At 39.4% G+C, this 20452-nt stretch overlaps 1 protein-coding gene across 1 annotated transcript in view; it reads left to right on the forward strand.

The window, feature by feature from the left end:
- The window catches only part of CEP128 (centrosomal protein 128), a 247937-nt gene that overhangs the window by 47703 nt on the left and 179782 nt on the right, over positions 1–20452 (forward strand). Inside the window, exons 10-13 of the mRNA XM_040975214.1 lie at positions 931–1017; positions 3299–3373; positions 4926–5055; positions 10274–10425. Of these exons, the coding sequence (XP_040831148.1) occupies positions 931–1017; positions 3299–3373; positions 4926–5055; positions 10274–10425 (444 nt within the window). The remainder of the gene's footprint in view (positions 1–930; positions 1018–3298; positions 3374–4925; positions 5056–10273; positions 10426–20452) is intronic.

Consider the following 20452-nt stretch of genomic DNA (forward strand, 5'->3'; position numbering starts at 1 on the left):
GTGTCATCTCCTGTGTCGTCTCTCGCGGCACGCCTGACACAAAGTAAACAGATTCGAGAGATTTTTGTGGAATATGTAAGTTAATGAATTGATTATGATTGACTATCCTGGCATCAAAGTAGGTATTTAAATGTATTTTACTATTTGTCTAAAAATTATATTCCTATTGATCTTGTTGGAAAAAAAACCTTGTAGCAGTTTGTCTTTCCTGAATTTGTTTGGCCTTTTCACATGCATTTTGTTAAATCTAATTGCTAAAATCATCAAAAACAATTTAAACACATGGGATGCCTTTTAGATGTTATGAAATATTGCTCCAAGTATAATTTTTCCCCCTGAGTATAATTTTAGCATAGATGCAAACCCAAACAAACACTTTTGTGGTTAGGTTTTGAAATTTTTGTTGCCCTAAATTATTTTATTTTCCTTTATTAAACAGAGGAGACTGTAGAAAAGAATGCTTCCTTTGCTTGTATGTGCCATATTTTTTGATGAACCGATATATTTGGTAATAAAATGTCTTATATGTAATAACAGTGCAGGAAGTACATTCCTGTCTTGCAAACAGTATTTTTCAGAATTGGTGAAACGAACGGGCTAGTTTTTGGTGTGTTGTCTAAACAGTTGAGCAGGTCATGTAACACTTAAAAACAATTATTTAGCTGGGAACAGACTTTTTTCCCCCCCCCCTGGAAGATTGTTAGCCTTTAGGCTCACCAAATGTATAACAAGAGGAAAAAGATTTGTAAGACTCAGAAAGCTCCTTGTAGTTGCCCTCACTGACGTGTTCTTAGGGTTAGAGTGAATTAGCAGGTTGTACCTCACTGATTTTGTGTAACTTATAACTTATTTTATTAATAAATCCCAGTGGTACTTTTCAGATTAATATGTTTTTGGATAATGTGTATTTTTTTTCCCTATCTATCTTAGGCACTGAAGAAGCAAGAAGTTAAAGCAGATGAGAATGAAGACGTAATTAAAAATAAGCTAAGACAAACTGAAAATGAGAAGAGTCAAGTAAGATTTTGAAAGTTTTCTGCCAAAGGATAGTGGGGGGCAAGTGATACTTGTTGAGTGGCTTGAGAACTGTGAGACTCCTCCAACAAGGCAGATCTTTGGGTTTGGATTTGGAGGCACTCGCTAGGATGGCTTTGATACCCCGCTTGCTATTGAAACATGCATGCTAACAGGTTCCTTGTTGCTTTGTCATCTGTGGTCACTTTGATTTTTCAAAAGACAAACTTGAGCTTTCTTTGCAGTGGAACATTTCAACAACTTGACTTTATTGCATGCTCCACAAAGATCTGTTGTTTGAAGGCTAGGTTGATTGGATATATTAATTTTCATTATAGAAGAAAGGCAATCTTGTTACAAAAGCATTGTCTGTTCTCATCAAGTGTTGAAGATTTTTGAAGTGTCATTTTTCCGCACTGGGCTTAGTACATCATAGTTGGAAAAGAATGCAGAGACCACACAATTCCTAGCAATTTACAAATGAATCGATTTAAGGATAATCCCAAGTAATGTATGTTGGAATAAAAATTTGCCCCAGTTCTTACCTACATAGTGTTTTTTTTTCCCCTACCCACATGACCTCCTTTGGTTTCTTTTACCATCCTCTGAAATGAAGTAATGTTTCCGTCCTATCTTTATAGTAACAAGCTATTCAGCTTATCAAATTTACTCTCTGCAAATTTCAACTGCTAAATTTTGCACAGTGTTTATGAATACTTTGGGGCCTTACTGATTTTAAAATCATTTTGACCAAAATATGTTTTTTGTCCCCTGTTATTTCTTTGCAAAAATGGGACAACAGATTGGACAATATTTTGTGTGGAATCTGTGATACCATGTTCATTTCTCTGTAATGGGCCATTTATTTGGAAAACTTCATGTGTAATTTTAAAAATAATTGTGAAACTAGCTTAAAAATGTATTTTTAAGTAATCACAGATCAGTTGGATGTTGTCCAGAAAGCATGCCAGGAGTTCTCCACCTGCCCTAGGCCCGCTTCCCCTCTGCGGTGGCAGTGTGCATAATTGCTGTGCGTGATCAGAGCACTCATACTGGAACATGCTCACAGTGTATGCTGATCCCAGCAGGCTGTGTGCACTCATTCCTATGTCGCTGTGTCTTTTTGTTTTTGAATTTTTTTGGGGGTGGGAGTGGGGGTGGATGTAGATTCCCAACCAGCTTCAGAACGATTCCGTTGCCACAGAGCTTTGTCATGCTTCTCGAGGGACACCCCTAACACATGCACACGATTTAAAGAACTGCTCTGTAGCAATTTATTTCTGTGAAATGGTATTCTGGATAACTATAAATATTAGCATTTTAAATAGGATATGTACATTTTTTACTTTACAAATATTGCTATAAAATGAAATAAGTAGCGTAGGTAAGCTGTAATATTATAACTTAGGTCTCATTACATTTGTTGACTTGAAGTAAACTAGACATAGTCCCGCTTTGTAGTCAGCCAGCTGCCCACATCATCGCGACTATTTGTCCAACGAAGTATTGTTAGCAAAAACTTAAACATCTTACTAGGGATTAGGACATTTAAAAATTTTAGAAGTATGAATTAAGAATATTTGAATTATAAATTTTAGAATTATGAATATTTGAATATGACAAATCTCCAGTTAGATGAAATATACTGTTTTAATTCTAATTTAGTTCATTTGACACTATACACTATAATTTTAAAGAACAAATCCCTTTATAGTTGAGATTAATATGACTCAGACTGGAAGGGATTTGAGGCATAGATAAAATACTTTATTGAGATGTGAGAGAATGCAGGCCTATGGGGGAAAAAATACTCCAGCAGGATCGCATTCGATTGTAATTGACTAGGTCCGAGCACTGGGGGCTTGGTCTGGCTCACTTTATGTTATGGAGTCAATATATAACATGTTGATATAGTTAGCAACATTTTTTGATTAAAGTTTTGATATTTGAAGCTTCAAAAATTAATAAAGAATCGTTTTTATGCTACATTAGGGTTCTCCCTAGATTACCTTCATGTTGGTCACTGAATATTCATGTAATGTTATCAAATTGGTAACTATGTATCCCCCCCAAAAAACCCAAAGAACCTTGTCGTTAAAGTTCTGTTTTCCATAAACTCCTTGAAGTGCTCCCCTTCTCTATTTCTCCATTTATTCTTTCATACTCGCTGTCAGCATTTTCTGAAAACTTTTCAGCTTTTTCTCCTCCTCGACTGTGTCCATGATAATTTAGTTCTTTTTCTGCCCTACCTGACGTATTTCTTTATCCTTGGTTGCAATTCCAGCTTGCACAGGAATTGGAGCTGTCTCGAAGGCTACTGACTCAGTCTGAAGGCAGCAGAGAGACTCTGCTGCAACAGGTAAGCCTGTGCAAGCCGTGAGAATGTGCCTCTGCATCCAGGCGAGGCTGAGGCTCCGCTATTAAATGCTTCTGTGAAAGGAAAAAAGAAAGTAGGTCTAGGCAAATCTTTCCTTAGGATTGTAGGTTAGCTTACGTAAGCATAACATGAACTCCTTTCAGGAAGATCCGGAGAAAGTACGAAACACCAGCGGAAGTTCCCACTGTGCCAGTGTGTTTCGCTGATTGTGGCTCCAAATACATACCTATCTCTGTTAGCAGGGGCGCTGTGAAAGTAAGACTGGTTGCATACGATAACATTTTCCCAGCAGCTTCATTTTATTCGAAGAGGCGCTGGAGGGAGACAGGAGGAAGTACAATACATAAAACAGACCTTTGCATCTACGGCTTATTCCGAGTATGTTTTTATCTTTCATTCAAATTTTCGTGATAAAACCTGGCCCTTTTTAGGCAGATAAGGCTTTATTTTTTGTCCTTTAGCCTGTAATGAGAGTTGAGTGTATTTGGTATTTAAAGGTCAGTGTCTCTGTGTGTGTGTTTATTTGGGATGGGACAGATGAATTTCTAAGTGCTTCACTCACTGTGTTTGATATATGCCATTGATTGCACCTTGCTGTGTTTTGAGGTGAGTATTATAGAATTTACCTTCCTAATATACTAGGTACACACAGATGTCAGGCTTCATAGGATTCCATTTTAACAGTTGCTGCTGAACCTAGAGTGTAGCATGTGTTTCATTAAACTTTTAAAAATGCTCCTGACTTTGTTCTGCAGCCAGCGGTCATGTGGCAGTAATGCTGGCAACGCTCAGACTTCCTTTTATTGAAAGTTTGTATTTGCTTCCATTCTGATTATTTTTTGGAGTTCTGACTTGTAATCTCTAATTTCAATTTTTGATGCAAGAAGAAATTTCTTTGTTCAGATTGTCGTTGTGGCTTTAGCTGATGATTCTGCACTACTAATTGTGAGATGGTTAGCAGAAAAGCAGTACTATGTGTTAGGAGGCAATATGCTAGTCTTTACAAGAATCAAGAGAAAGAAAATAGCTCCTGACTTCAGGAGTTGATGGTTTATGCAAAAGTATTATTTCTTGTTTGTTTTGAGCACTATTTTGGTAGAGTTGAGCTAAATCATGATAATTTTACGTGAGTTTAACAACCAGTGGTTCGGATTTCCATGAAAGAAAATGGATGAAAATATACAAACATAGTACTTAATTGGAGTGGTTTAGATTAGTAAAAGTATAGTGACTTGAGTCAAAATAAAGAATTTCAAAAACTGTAGTCTAATGATTTGTCACAGGGGTCAAGACATTTTTTGACACCTGAAACAATGAAGAATTGGTCTAGGAGACTGTTTTGCTGTGTTTGGTATATAGCAAGGAGATTAATTTAGCTTCAACTTGTATTTATAGTAACCCACTAGAAGTAGAATTCATCCCCAGGCAAGTATTGTTAACAGTTTTTGAACTGAACTATTTTTTTCCAGTTCTTTTTTTTTTGATACCTGATAAAAGCTTGATTTTTTTTTTTTTTTTAACTAATTGTCCCTAGGTCCAGGAGCTGCGAACACAGTTAACGAAAGCAGAAGGCGATCGGAAAGGTTTACAGCATCCAGCATCTCAGGTTGCCAGGCAGTCGAGCCATCAGGATGAGCAAGGAGATGACTGGAAGTTTAGAAGAGGTATAATTCTGATTTATTAGTGTGTGCTTTTCCCATTCTCTGAGTTGTGCTCCTTATTTTATGTTTATGTCATCTTGTTTCTTGATTTACTACTGAGTGTTCCCGGATGTTGATTTGAATTTAGCATCCAGGCTTAATGCCATGTCTGTCTGATTTTTAAAGTCATTCCAGTTATTAGACTTGCTTGTCTCCTGGGGCTCTCAGAGCCTGCAAAGGCAGTGCTGGAGATTTTTCCAGTTTACCATGCCTTCAGTGTGAATACACTTGTAGAAACTTGTCCTCATATTTAAATTGTAAGCATAGTTCCTTTTTTTTTTCATTTTGTTTTGTCCTAGTATGCAATATGTGAACAATTGAATTAAGATCCTGCTTTTTTAAAAAGAGTTACTTATTTTTATTTGGAAGATAGAGTTACAGAAAAAGAGGCAGAGATAGATAGAGTGGGAGATCTTTGATCTGCCTGCCCACTCCCCAAAGGGCCATAGGGAGCTAGATCAGAAATGGAACAGCCGGAAGTTGAATCAGTGCCCACATAGGATGCTCTTGCTACAGGCAGAAGTTTAATCTGTGCCGTGGCGCTAGTCCCAAGATCCCTTTGTTTGCTTGTTTTTAAATTGTTTGTTTGAAAGGAATAGTTACATTGGGGCGAAGGAAAGAGAGAAGAGTGTTATTTCCCTTCTGCTGGTTTACTCCTCAGCTGGCCAAAGTAGCAAAGTAGCAGGGGCTGGGTTTGGGTCAAACTAAAGCCTCCTGCAATGAACACTGTGCAGTTCTCTCACATGGGTGGCATGAGCCTGCACACGGAAGCCAACACCTGCCACCTCCCATGTACATTACCAAGAAACGTGACTGGAAATGTGTAACGGACAGGGCTTGAATTGACACTCTGATCTGGGATGTGGGAGTTCCATAGGTGACATAATGTGCTGTGCTGCAACACTTGCTTAATACAGCATTCAGTCAATTTCAATTAACTATTATAGTTTAAATATCCCTTTTATAGCAAATATCAGTTATTTATATAGACAATTTTGAGCTGTTAGGTTATTCATAAAATATAGTTACTTTGGTTATGTAAGTTTCTCAGGACTAGAAGCATCTAGCCTTTCTTAATTGGTAAACTAATAAGCTCATGGAAAGCTCTGTGATTAATGTAATAATGAACTTTTTTTGACCTCTTTTATCTGTTCTAGGATTTTCCAGTTTTAGCTGGTACTTTCATTAATTAAAGACAATTGTGTATTTGATAACTATAAAAGGAGTTCTTTGCTGTATTGGTAGTCTCCTGGTCAAATTCAAAGGAACTTCTTTTCCCTAGCTCTGTGTCCTTGGTTCATTTTGCTCATTGACTTCCATGTCTGTCCCTTTCTGCTGCTTCTGCTGTAGTTATTTTCATTCCTTTTATTTGAATCTCTTTTCTTTGTTGACAGTTTAAAATGTTAATTTTGCCAAGTTCCTGTTCACAGATTTCTTAACATTTCTCCTGAGTGTTTTGTTTTTTAATTGTATGCTGTAATTATCACCTGCCAGTGACAATATTTTGTTCTTCCTGCATTCAGCCTTTTGGTGGAATTGCTCAGCAGAATTCATCCCCTCTTCACAATGTTTTTCTTTTCCAATATCAATGGGTAAAATCTTCCTCTGTCTATACGTTCTGCTCTAAAATTTGTGAAACTTCTAATTTACTACTTCTCTATCTCCTTAGCCCTTCCATGCTGTCTGCTTGTGCAATCCTGTAACTTTTTTTTCATTTCTTACCTTACTGTCCCAATGTAAACATGCCTCGTTTCACCCATATTATCCTTTGTCTTGCCATATTTTTCCTCCTCTGCTTTGTATCCTGCACTTCTAACATACAAACTGATTGTGTTAGTCTTTTGAGTAAAATGCTTCACTACAAAACTTGTTTTCTGAGATACTCTGCAGGTAGTTAGAAGTGATTAGGTGCAGTTTTAACACAGACTACCTATGATCAAACCTTAGCTCTAATACCTCTTATTTGTGTGACCTGAAACCAGTTATATAATCTTTGTGCCTTCATTTTTGCCTCTTAGAAATATGGACAGGGCCTGGCACGATAGCATAGCGGTTATGGTCCTCACCTTGAATGCACCAGGATCCCATATGGGCACTGGTTTTAATCCTGGCGGCCCTGCTTCCCATCTAGCCTCCTGTTTGTGGCCTGGGAAAGCAGTCGAGGATGGCCCAAAGCCTTGGGACCCTGCACCCACGTGGGAGACCAGGAAGAGCTCCTGGCTCCTGGCTTGGGATGGGCTCAGCTCCAGCCGTTGCAGCCACTTGGGGAGTGAACCTTTGGAGAGAAGATCATCCTCTCTGTCTTTCCTCCTCTGTATATCCGCCTTTAACAACAAAGAACAACAACAACAAAAAAGAAAATTAATATGGACAGTAGGAATAGTCACTGCTGGATTGTTTTGGGGAGAGAATAATATAACGTGGGAAGCACCAAGCCCTGTGCCTATCTCATAGTAAACACTCCTTGTGTGTTGGCTGATAGATGCCGTCATATCCTGAAGTATCAGTTTCGTGAACACTGAATCCTTGTTGTTTTGTGTGTAAGAATAGTTTCAACATGAACTTCGGAAGGTCTGTTCAGACCATTGAACAGACACCAATCTTTCCTACTCCAAACTTGAGCTTTCAGTTGCCATACTGACTCAAGCATTCTGAGGTCGGAGGCAATTCTTTGGATATGGGAAGAGAGCATTTGCAATTTTATTTTGAAAGATACATTTATTATACATTGAAAAGTCAGATATATAGAGAGAGGAGGAGAGTGAAAGAGGGGAAGATTTTCCTTCCTATGATTCACTCCCCAAGTGACTGCAGTGGCCTATCCGAAGCCTATCTGAAGCCAGGAGCTTCTTCTGGGTCTCCTGTGTGGATGCAGGGTCACAAGGCTTTGGGGCATCCTTGACTGCTTTCCCAGGCCACAAGCAGGGAGCTGAATAGGAAACAAGATGGCCAGAATTAAAATTGGCACCCATATGGGATCCTGGCTTATTCAAGAAGAGGACTTTAGCTGCTAGGCTACCGTGCTAGGCCTTGCAATTTTATTTCTATTTTAATCTTTACTTTGAAAAAGTTTCAAAATATATGATACACGTTTATATAGATGTAAAATATATTTATACTAGTATTTCATCTGTGTATTATAAAACATACCAAAATATTTTGTTTCATTGTACCAAATATATACATGTTCCATTAAGTGAACATATGTATGTGTGCACATTTGTGCTTCTATAGATCATGCAATGTTTATATATATCTTGCTGCTTTTTGAGATTTATTTATTGGAAAAGTAGAGTTAGAGAAAGTGAAATACAGAGAGCTATCTTCATCTGCTGCTTCACTCCCCAAGTAGCCTCAATGGCCAGTGCTCAACCAACCCCAAGCCAGGAGCCAGGAGCCAGGAGCCAGGATCTTCCTCTAGGTCTCACACGTAGGTGTAAGCCACCCAAGGACTTGATCCATCTTCTGCTGCTTCCCCAGGCATGTTATCATGGAGCTAGATTGGAAATGGAGCAGCTGGGATTAGAACCAGCATTCGCAATTGACAGTAACCCACACTAAGATAACACTGGCCCTTATGTATAATGTATATAAATATCCACATATATTTATAAAATTTATATTATATGCAAATATAGTGCCTATAATATATGCACAAATGTATGTATATATTGTGAAGCATGTATTTGTATCTGCCACTGAGACATACATTATAAACATGCATATAAAAATATGTATTTACAAATACTAATTTTTATAAAATTTTTAAATATATGTTTATAGACTGGATACATTTATGTGTGAACAACTAAATGTATTTTTAGTTGGGAGATCTAGTGTGAGTTGGTGAGTAGGACCCCTAGACCAAATGAAGACTTCTACCTGTTTTTGAAAAGAAGCTTTATTGAAAAACAGCTATTTCTTTTAATTTACACATTGCTAGGTCTTTTTCCACAACACAGTGCCAGAATGAATAGTTGTCACATAGATCTTAGAGCTGAAATGTCTGTTTTCTAACCCCGTGTACAATATGAACTCTGTAGGATACATTTAGAGTTCCCTCCCAGCACAGACTCCCTGTTCTCTCTCTTTCCATCCGCACGCTCCGTGTGTTGGCTCTCTGGAACTACTGTGTGTATACTTACTTGACATTGAATTCAGTTTTGTACCCTCATCCTTTATGCTTTTCCACATCCCTAAATTAACATTTGGACTCCATAGCCTTTGCTTGGGGAAATTTTGTGTTTATTCTTTAAGGATATTCGTTTCCTTGCTCTTTCCCTAGTTTCTGACCAAGATTCAGTTAATTATTCTGTTACATTATTAGCGTTTCTATAGATGCTCAGGCCGTTCGGTGTTTATCAAGCTGTTTTAATGCTTGTCTATTTGTTACAGAGTGCATAAACTTGATTGCTTTAACTATTTATTTCTGACCTTAGGATATATTTTATGGATGATGTACACATGCTTTGGTTGTGTTTTCTTCTTCCTCTTCTTCAGTTTTCTGGAAAGGAAACTTCTAGAAGAAACATGTTTATAAATTGATAATTTTATATTCCAGTTGTTACTTTATTGTTGAGGAATAACTTCTTTGCTGTGGCTTGGCTGCGTTTCTAGAATGCAAACTCTGTGGGTGCTTCCTTGTCCACCCTTGAATTTGAAGAGCGTGTGGAACACACAGCTAGTGTTCCCTGGGGATTGAAATGCTTGGTTACCTCAATTTGTTCAGTGATCTCATTTTGGTCATAGCCTTTCAGATTATTGGTGATCATGCACACTCAGAAAGCCATCAGTATCTCTTGTTGGTTATTTGGCAAGAAGAACATTTTGTGACGGAATTCTCTGAGACTTCACCCAGGGAGAGTGGTTTGGGTGAACATGTCTGCAGTGTTTTTGTTTTTCAGGTAATATAAAAATATGAGGAGAATTTAATATGTGTATGATTTTCCTGAAATACATCTACTAGGAGTCGGATAAATTATAATCTCAAAGTATAATTGGCAGCAATCAAAAACTTTGTGGCACTTGAAACGATAGACTCAAAATCTGAAAAGACTAAAATGAGAGCATCTATTGAATCACGTTGGCTAGACTATTAAAGCGACAGGGCTCAGTGTCATTTGGAAGTGTATTTTCCTTTAACTTCAGGATGACTATTGACCTTCATATTCTCTCTCTTAAGGAGTGGAGCGGGAAAAACAGGATATGCAGAAGCAGATGTCGGATTTTAGAGTGCAGCTGAACCTGAGCACCATGGCGTCTGAGTTGGAGGAGGTGAAGCGGTGCGTGGAGCGCAAGGACAAGGAGAAAGCGCACTTGTCAGCCCAAGTCCAGGTGAGCGTGCTGTGCTCAGACCCTCCCGGGAAGAGTTAGCTCTGTTCGAACGTCGTAAGGAATTGTAATATAAATATGTTGTTTTTTTGAACTTTAAGTTTTGATAAGTAGGTATATGTTAAGGAATAATTTGCTAAGATCTAGACATTTCTGTGGACTCAGTGTCGTTGTGTTTGGGTCCCGTGGCTAGGGGCTTGGAGTGTTGCAGAGTGCAAGACAGATGCAACTAAGTATGTGTTAATGAATAATTTACCAACACAGAAACATTCCTGGGGATTCAGATTTCTTGTTTTGGGGTCCCTCAAGTTAGGGGCTTAGATTTGTCTCCTGTGTCATTTTGAAATCCTTGTCTATTATTAAGCTGCAAAATATTTTCCATTGTAGTAACTGCTAAGCCTTTCCTTCGCACAGAAACTTTTCTTCTGTGAGAGCGACAACAGTGGATTATCATTTATTTTGGGGGGGTGGAATGGGCAGAAACTATTGTGACAGGGAAACTTTGGATACTTCTTTTATTGGAACTGCAGAGGTTTTCAAATCTCGGCTTGTCCGGCATCAGTTAGTGTTGTGCTGCTGTCATGCATTTAAAGTTGTGTAGTTATTGTCCCGTGTGACACAGAGCCCATAAACGGAGCTAGGCAGCTAGCATTTCTGCTTGCCTTTTAGCCAGCCTGGATGAGGTGATTATTAAAATTTATTAAAAATCAAAGGACAGGACCTCATAAAAGGAAATGGCTTAACGCCAATATAATTATGCAAATTGGATCAAATATGGGTGACACATTAGCAAAATAGATATGTATCAGTGTGCCCCTGTATCTGTTTTTATTAGTGCAGTTGTGTTTTAACTGTAATAAATTTGAACATTTGAAAGTTTTAAAAAATTAAAATGAAATGTACAAAATTAGCGTTAAGCACCTAAGTTAATGTAACCCAGAGGAAATATTAATGTTACTGCAGCCTAAGTTTCTCTTTCATCTTATCAGCATGTCAATAGAAAATATCTTATAGATTTGCTTCAAGATTCATCTTATAAAGGTAATGAAATACAGGCATACTGCTCGTAAAACCCTTTAGGTGTTTAGTAAATACTTAGAATAGCCTCGGTGCAGAAGTAATTATATCCTTTTAAATTCTGTTTCATGGGTATTATCTTAGCGCTTGATCCTGCTGATGAAAGTACTAAATATGACTATTTTGCAGAAGTCTTTTTTTTTCAAAGTTATGCTAATACGTACTAAAGAGAGAGAAACCTCTTTGCCAGCTGTTCATGTCATCTGTTGATCCTCTGTCTCTTCGTTTCTTATCTTTCCTTCTTTCCCATTGTTGGTTCCCACTTGACCACTTTTGGTGCACAGTGGAAGGAAGAAAACTGTTTCATTCATGTGGGCAGTGAAACAGTTTGTGGGAGAAGCCTAGCATGGCTCACATTCAAGAAGCTTGCTTTTCTCCCTGTTCCAACTTAATAGCCCTGTCACATTGTCCCCTAAGTTAGGGAAGAGTTTGTGTTGTCTTGAGTCAATTCGGACTCGTTGTACAGGATTCGAACATGAAAAACAGTTGGAGAGAGAGGATTTTACTTACACATCCGATGTTAGGGTGAGTTCACTTATGTCCCAGGCACTGTGCTAGATGCTGAGCAAACATCCTGTCCCTTTGCTTTCTCTTGCAGTTGACATTGTGTAATTAATGCGGACACTTGTGTCTTACTCCTAAAGGCAAATTTCTTTTGTACAAACAAAATTTTTTTTCCTCACGTGCTATTAAAAACAAAGAGGCAGCATTCACCCCTGGTAGATATTACCTTAAACCAGGTGCATTTGTTCACGTGGGAGAGTGTGAGCTTTAGTTCACGGATCCTCTCTCCAGATGCCCCTGGTAGCCAGGTGTAAGCTGGGAACCAGAAGCTGAAGGAGAAACGGAGCCCACGCTCAACCCTGGGCCCACTGAGGTGGACTGTGGGCGGGGAGCCGCTACACTGAGGGGCTGTTGCAAATCAATTTGACTTCTTCCTATTTTCTTATTGTTATAAGGAAAATAGCCAGGGCCTAATGGGATTGCTCAGTTGGCTAATTCTCTCCTTACAAGTGCTGGGATCCCATATGGGCACTGGATTTTGTCCCGCCTGCTCCACTTCTCATCCAGCTTCCTCCATATGTTCTGGCAAAACAGTGGAAGATGGCCCAATGCCTTGGGACCCTGAGCCACATGGGAGACGCGGAAGAAGCTTCTGGCTTCAGATACAGTCATTTCTGGCCATTGCAGCCATGTGGGAAGTGAACCAGTCAATGGAAGATCTTTTATCCTATCTCTGCTTCTCTGTAAATCTGCCTTTCCAATAAAATATAAGCACATCTTTAAAAAAAGATGAAAATTTTAAAAAATATAAAGAAAAAATAAGGTTGTGTATATCAGCATTGGCGCAAATATAGTTTTGTGAAGCTTTGTTTTATACCTTTGACCAATGGTAAGAGTGTTGTACTGGGGCCAGTACTGGGGCAAAGCGAGTGGGCCACTGCCTGTAGTACTGTCATCGCATATGAACACCCGAATCTCTGCTGTTGTACTTCAAATCCAGTTTGTCCCTAGGAAAGTAGTGGAAGATGGCCCAAGAGCCCGGGCCTCTGTGCCCATGTGGGAGCCCTGCAGGAGGCTTCTGCCTTCTGGCTTTGGACTGGCCAGCCTCTGGCTCGTATGGCCATTTAGGGAATGGACCAGCAGCTAGAGAACCTCTTTCTGTCCTCCCACTCTTGCATTGTAATTCTGCTTTCAACTAAATAGCAGTAAATCTGTAAAAAAAAAAAAAGGTATTACTGTAGTTTTATGAACTGTTTACTTAAAGATTTGCTGTGTACATGAGTGAAAAAAAGTTAAAATTTCAAAAAAATAGCAACTTGATTAGGTATGTATCGGTTTTACATGTGGTGGCACTCGTGATTATGCCTTGTTTTTTCATATGTTGTAGAGATTGTTTGAATATCTTTATTCCCAAGTTTACTCGGAGTGCTTCCTAGTGCAGAGTTTGGAAAAGAAACAGATTGGGAATTGCTCAGTTTGAGCTCTTATTGCTCAGAATTTTCTTGAAGTTGAACTGATTATGATTGAATTTCTGGCTTCCTTTCAGAAAGTATCAGATTAGGTATGAGGCTATTGCCATATACATTCTGTGAAAAATGAAGAGTTGCTTTATAGAAATCAATTATTAATTTTTAAATTGCATGAAAATGAGATTATTGGTCATCTCCTAGAATGGTTGCTGTCATCTTTTTTTTTTTCCAAAAGATCTGTTTTATTTATCTATTTTTTTCCTTAAAGATTTATTTAGTTATTTGAGAGGCAGAGTGACGGAGGAGAGTGAAATCTTTTGTCTGCTGGTTTACTCCCCAAATGACTCCAGGCCAGTTGTAAGCCAGGAGCCAGGAGCTTCAGCCATGTCTCCTACGCAGGTGCAGGGGCCCAAGTGTTTAGGCTCTCTTCCACTTTGTTTCCCAGTTGTGTTAGCAGAGAGGTGGATTAGAAGTGGGGCAGCTGGGATTGCAGCCGGTACTGATACAGGAAACTGGAATTGCAGACAACTGTGGCAGACCCTGGCTCCATATCTTTCTTTTTAAGCTAGATTCTGGCGATTCTTGCTTAGAACTTCCTACATCATCTTAGCAGAGGATTCATTTCCACCCACCCCCCCAAAAAAAAACTGTCTGATTTCTGTCTTTTTTTTTTTTTGGCCTTTATTCCAATTGTTCTGTTTCTGTATTATCTTTCTGAGGAGTCCCAAAGTGTGCTCCTTGAAACCTCTGTGAGTTATACTAGCCTTAAATGATTTCTTTTTGTCTTCATCATTAAGATTCTTGTGGCATCTTAATCATACTGTCTCAAAGTGAAATTGGTATGTCTTTCAGATTTAAACAGCTAACAATAAAGTTGCAAAATAACAGCTGGAGAGAACCAGCTGCCCTGTTACCAAGACAAACTTGACTCTTACGTCGTGTTTTAAGTCCTCACATCTGAAAACTTGTGCTCCCTGTGTCCTAGAGTTAATGTGACCCTGGAACATGGCTCATGATAGTAAAACCCCTAAGACAGCAGTATTGGAGCATCGGTTGTGGAAGTAGCTACAGGCCTGCTGAATGGATACGGAAACACTATTTTCTTGTACATATGGCTAGTCTCCCATTTTTAAAATACTTAGGTTTTAGAATTAATAACCAAATCTTGGTGGAAGCAGAAACAGAATCCTTTCGTGTAAAGATCTGCTTGTGCAGAGCTGCAGCAAGGCTCCCCGTCTGCCCACCTCTGTGTGATGCACTGCTCGTTTACTTCCTTGTTGGTCCAACAGCCTTCCCCAGTGCTTGCACTCTGAGCTCAGTCTCACGTTTTGTGTTTTCTTTTAATGTGTTGTTGTGCACAGACTTGGCTCTTGGCATTGATATTATTCTAATTGTGACCATCTGGGAGCCACCAAGGTACGAATTAAAGGCATCTGTCCTTTTTTGGATACTAAGTGAATATGTGTTAAAAACCAGGCATTCTCTATCACCCGATGTTCCCTCACAATGTCTTATCTGTAGTAGGTACTAATGTAATATGGTAATTATCTTTATTTTAAATTTTTTTATTTTTTGATTATTTTTGCATAGTTGATTAGGGTGATAAGGGTCAAGGGCTATAGGAAGGTAGATGGGATCACCTTTTTCAAATTCTCTTTTTTCCTTCCTGTATCTGGGGGAAGGGAGAGGATTAGGAGAGAAGCGACACCCAGCCTCCCAAATGCCTCTGTGGCCTGGGTCCAGCCACCCCACACCCCAGGGTCCCTAATGCTCTGAGGGTCCTGCTCAAGAGGTTTTGTTAATTCAATAGTTCTGAATTACTGCCGATCTCACCTCTCCAAGCACGATAAAATCTCTCCAGAATCCTCGGTTGACATTGTCCACCTTAGAGTCTCCATTTGCTCAGATTTACTGCCAACACTTGTCTTTGGTAGTTGATCGATTTGTTCTGTCCTTTGTCTTCTGTTGTGGTACTAGGTGTCCTCTGCAGAATCTAGTGTCCTGCCATGTCCTTCATGTGCATCTGGATATGCTGTCCACTGCTCTGTCTAGACCACCGAGGAGGCCCAATTCTGGACCATGCACTCCTTGTTCAGACCATGCAACCTACAATTCCCTCCATGGTTGGGGTTCTGAGTCCAGTGATTCAGTTGGGGGGATTCCCAAAGAAACTTCATCTGAGGTGATCCCAGACCTGATTCTTGTGTGTACCTGACAATACAGGGTCTAACACAGTCTGTGAAACCCATTTCCAGTTGACGCTGTGGCTGCCCACAAGCCCTGAATTTGCCCAGCGCTTGGCAGCAGTGGCTGGGGCTAGGGTCTCAAGCATTGAGTCCCACCTGGCTCAGATGCTCCCAGCAGCTGCCATGTATGCTGCCGGGAGGTCTGTCCATCCAAGCCCTGAGGACAAATTCACCTGACCCTCCTCACTAAGATATCCGTGATGGGTGGAGCCAGTGTATTGGATGTGAAGGGAGAAAACTCTCGGGACCAGGAAAGTCCTGCTTTGTTCACTGCTTGCCAGCGGTGGGTGGGGCTGAGGCCCCATGCATTGAGTCCGACCTGGCTCTGATGCCCTTGGCAACCACCACGCTGCTGGGAGATCCATCCATCCAAGCCCGAGGACAAACTCACCTTGCCCCCGCCCCCATATGCTAATTATTTAAAAAAAATGTTTATTATTGCCTTCTACCTGAGAGAGAAAAGTGGAGAGAGAGAGATTTTCCATAGGCTGATGCACTTCCCAAATGCCCATAATAGCGAGGACCAGGTCAGAGTAAAGCCAGGGTCAGGAACTCCTTTGGTGCCTCCCACGTGGGTGGCAGGACTCCAAGTACATGGGCTGTCACCTGTTGTCAGGAGACCTTTACTTTGTCTCACTATTTGTATTGTTGGTCCAGGATATATATTTTAAACTGTTGTTTTACACTGGGGGAAAAAAGAGTACGAATTGCTCCTAGAAATCCAAATGGGAGGAAACAACATTTATTTTGCATAATTTGCTTTTCAAATTGTATCTAAGACCTTAAATCTGTGTATGCATAGGAAATCCTAAGTGCATTTTCCCCTTTTTCTAAACTCAATTTGAACCTCATTAACCTTGATAGGCTATTTGTATTCATAAGATTTGCAAGCCTCCTTGATCACCAATTCCCCCTGATTTACTCTCTGCCTCCGTGTTCCATCAATTTACTCTTCTTATAAAAAATGTTTTTTGACTTTTAAATTCAACAAACTTCAAAGAATGGAAAAAAGGCATCCAAAGTTCTGAACATAATTTAGGGTAAATGTGATAATTGAGTGACAACTGACATGATTATTTATTAGGGGGAAACTTGGGAGTATAGTGCTAGGATTTACTTCTGCAAAGAGAGAAGATAACAGAAATAATGATAAGAATAACTTTAACAAATTTATTTATTCGAGAAGATATCTTGGAATGGCAAGAGATCTTCCATTAATGGGCCAGGAGTTGTATCTGGATCACACAGATATCTATCTTATAAAGGTGGCAGATGCCCAAATACTTGCTTTTCTCAGGCCATTAGCAAGGGGCTGGATTGGAAGTGGGGCAGCCAGGGTATGAACTGGATGGCTGATGGAAAGTAGCCGTTGCAGGTGGCAGCTTTACCTGATTTGCCACAGCGCTGGCCTCATCAGCTGCCTTTTTTTCTTGAAGGATTTATTTATTTGTTTGTTTATTGGTTATGCAGATTTGCAGAGAGGAGGCGAGACAGGAAGAAAGATCTTCCATCCACTGGTTCACTCCCCATGACTGCAACGGCCTGAACTGAGCCAATTAGGAGCCAGAAGCTTTCTCGGTGTCTCCCATGCAGGTGCAGGGTCCCAAGGCTTTGTATCTGCCTTTACTGCTCTTCCAGAACACAAGCCAGGGAGCTTGGTGGGAATGGAACCACTGGGGCATCTGGCTGAGCTTGAGCCAGATCCAGGAGCTGAAATATCAGTGCAAGTGTCCCAGTTATGTGGCAGGAACCCAGAGTTTGCATTAGCACCTAGCTGGGCTCAGGAGCTGGAGTGGAGTATCAAGCCCAGATACTCTGATAAGGAATGTTGGAGTTTTAACACCTCTAGGCTAAATGCCTGTGTCTTAAGCAAATATCCAGATTAAATGATAAAGAAAGTAAGTGTTGTCAGTACAGTTTTCCTTTAGAGCCTGAAACCATCGAGCTCCTGTGCTAGCAAAATTTCCTCTGACATTCTAGCAGATGACTGAGTGCATACATTCTCTCTATTCTGATTTTTTTTAGTAAAAGCAACGATTAGCATAGTTGCCCTGTAAGTAAACATCCTAAAACCGAATAAACTTTTAGACTTCCTGAAACATTTAGCTTAATTCTCACATTGTTCATCCATATGAGAATCTAGGAGTTCTAGCAGTTGAGGAGACATGCAGTCTTTCCAGTTGATGTAAATTATGAATATGTCCATAAAAGAAAGTAGAAATAAATTAAATGTTTCTCATTAGTATGTTAGTGACATTTATAGAAATTAATAATTTGGGTGTGACCAATAACATAACAGTTTAGGAATAAAACTAATTTTAAGTTTCTTTTTTGGGGTGGGGGGAACCATAGTATTTTTGCGCATATTTCTATATATGAGTTAAGTAAGTTGGAATTCTTTGTGCCATGTATGTGTGTGTATTTGAGAGAGTGGATGACTTAGAGAAGGAGAAACAATGTAGATTTTGCAGAAAATAAAAATTATCATATATATATTGTGTTTATAAGGAAATTATGAGGACAAACCTTTGAAAATATTGAAAGATTTTATTTTGAAAAATGGGTCTTATGAAACGAAAGGAGGTATTCTTATAATATCAGAGTATTGATGCTTTATTTCTTTACTATCACATACCATTAAAATGACATTAGTATTGTATAATAAGAAAATTGTAACTATTCATACATTATTCCTGCAATCCTCATGATTACCTTATCTTTAGAGTGACTTTCATTTCACAGCACTTCATTTTAAATAGCAAATTAATTTTTTAATGATATTTGGTTTTTGGCAGATTTCTACATGTATATAAAAAGGAATGAGGTTATATTCTGTGTTAAGAACAAATGACAGCAGATGCATTATGGTCTTCAAAATGCTTCAATAGTACACATTAGGCCTATTGATATAGTTGAAGTTGTCAGAAATCAACTCTGAAACAATGTTTCTTAATGAGTATAAGCAAAAGGGGGCAGGACAATCAGGAGACAGGATATGAACTCAAAGCCAAAATGAATTAATTCAAAGAATTCATTTAGAGAGGGGAACCAAGTGGCAAGAATACATGGGATGAACACATGGCAGAGAGCTCAGTCTCAGGTGGGTTAGGAGTCTGCAGTTGAGGGCAGTAAATGGAGCTGACCTGGCATGTTCAGGCTTTTTCTAGGCTTGTCAAGCTCATGGGAATTTTTCTCTGTTCTTTGCAGGTTGGTTAGTTGGAAAAAACTGCAGAGGATAGAGAGGGGGAAGAACACAGGATGTGGGATTGAGCTTGGTTGAGATGAGAAAGAATGCAGGGGCCAGGTGGGGAGTTTGCATCAAAAAAGTGATTGTTAGTTTTAGTGTTGTTTGATATTTATTTATTTTTAAAGATTTATTTATTTATTGGAAAGTCAGATATACAGAGAGGAGAGACAGAGAGGAAGATCTTCTGTCCGATGATTCACTCCCCAGGTGAGCGCAACGGCCGATGCTATGCCTGTCTGAAGCCAGGATCCAGGAACTTCTTCCGGGTATCCCACATGGGTGCAGGGTCCCAAAGCTTTGGGCCATCCTCGACTGCTTTCCCAGGCCACAAGCAGGGAGCTGGATGGGAAGTGGAGCTGCCGGGATTAGAACCAGTGCCCATATGGGATCCCGGGCGTGCAAGGCGAGGACTTTAGCCGTTAGGCCACACTGCCAGGCCCGATATTTATTTTTTGTTAAAGATTAATTTATTTGAAAGGTAGGGTCAGAGTTGGGGAAGAAAGAGAGCTAGAGAGAGAAATAAATTAATCTTCCATTCAATGGTTCCTGCAGAAATGGGTGCAGCAGCTTCAATTGGGCCATTTTGAAGCCAGGAGCTAGGAAGTTATGCTGAGTCTCCCATGTATGTACAGGAGTTCAAGTCCTTGGGACATTTTCCATTGCCTTCCCAGGTCTATTAGCCAGAAACTGGATTGGAAGTAGAGCAGCGGGGACTTGAACCGACATCTACATGGGATACCAGCATTGTAGATGATGACTCGTATTGCCTACTCCACAGTATTAGCCCTGGCTTCGGTACTTATTTTTTTTTTTTTTTTTTTTAAAAAGAAGTAATTCCTTGTCTCTGAGATCCTTTCTTAATGTCTGTTTTTTCCTTATTTCTGAAATTGATTTCTTCCAAACACACAAGCTTATTATGTGATAGATAATGTAATTGACCTTCTTGAATAAAAGTAAAATGTTTTTTTTTATTTTATAATGATATAAAGTAATAATGTTAGGTCTTATGATGAATTTAGGTTTTCTTCCTTACTGCATGCATGTCATATAATTAGGAATAAGATAACTTTTCTTTAGTTGGGTTGTTTTTGCTGCCACATCATGTTGGTAAACATATAGCATCTGTCTTCCACTAGTGCCTGTCGGATCTGTTGCCTTTACCTACGTCATTCCACAATAGCAGTCTGCTGAGAGCAGAACAGTTCTGTGTATTTATTTTTTTTTCCCCAAATAGCCTATTTTGGCTAAATATCAGAGTTGCAGTAATGAAGCACAGACGTGCAATGAGATGTTCATTTCAGGGTCAGAATCCCCGCCTGTGTGTTGTGGGGGCCCAGCTGCTGCTCATCTGCCTTCTTGGATTTTAAGGGACGTATTCTGCAGAAATGTGTATTTAAAAATCATCCATGGATTGAACATTATGGCTAATGAAACAAGTTAATATTTTATTTCTTCCCTAGAAGATGAATGCATTAATTGATTGAACA

Source organism: Ochotona curzoniae, unplaced genomic scaffold (genome assembly GCF_017591425.1).
Source record: "Ochotona curzoniae isolate NIBS_2020 unplaced genomic scaffold, NIBS_Ocur_1.0 contig_2688, whole genome shotgun sequence".
Taxonomy (NCBI): Eukaryota; Metazoa; Chordata; class Mammalia; order Lagomorpha; family Ochotonidae; genus Ochotona; species Ochotona curzoniae.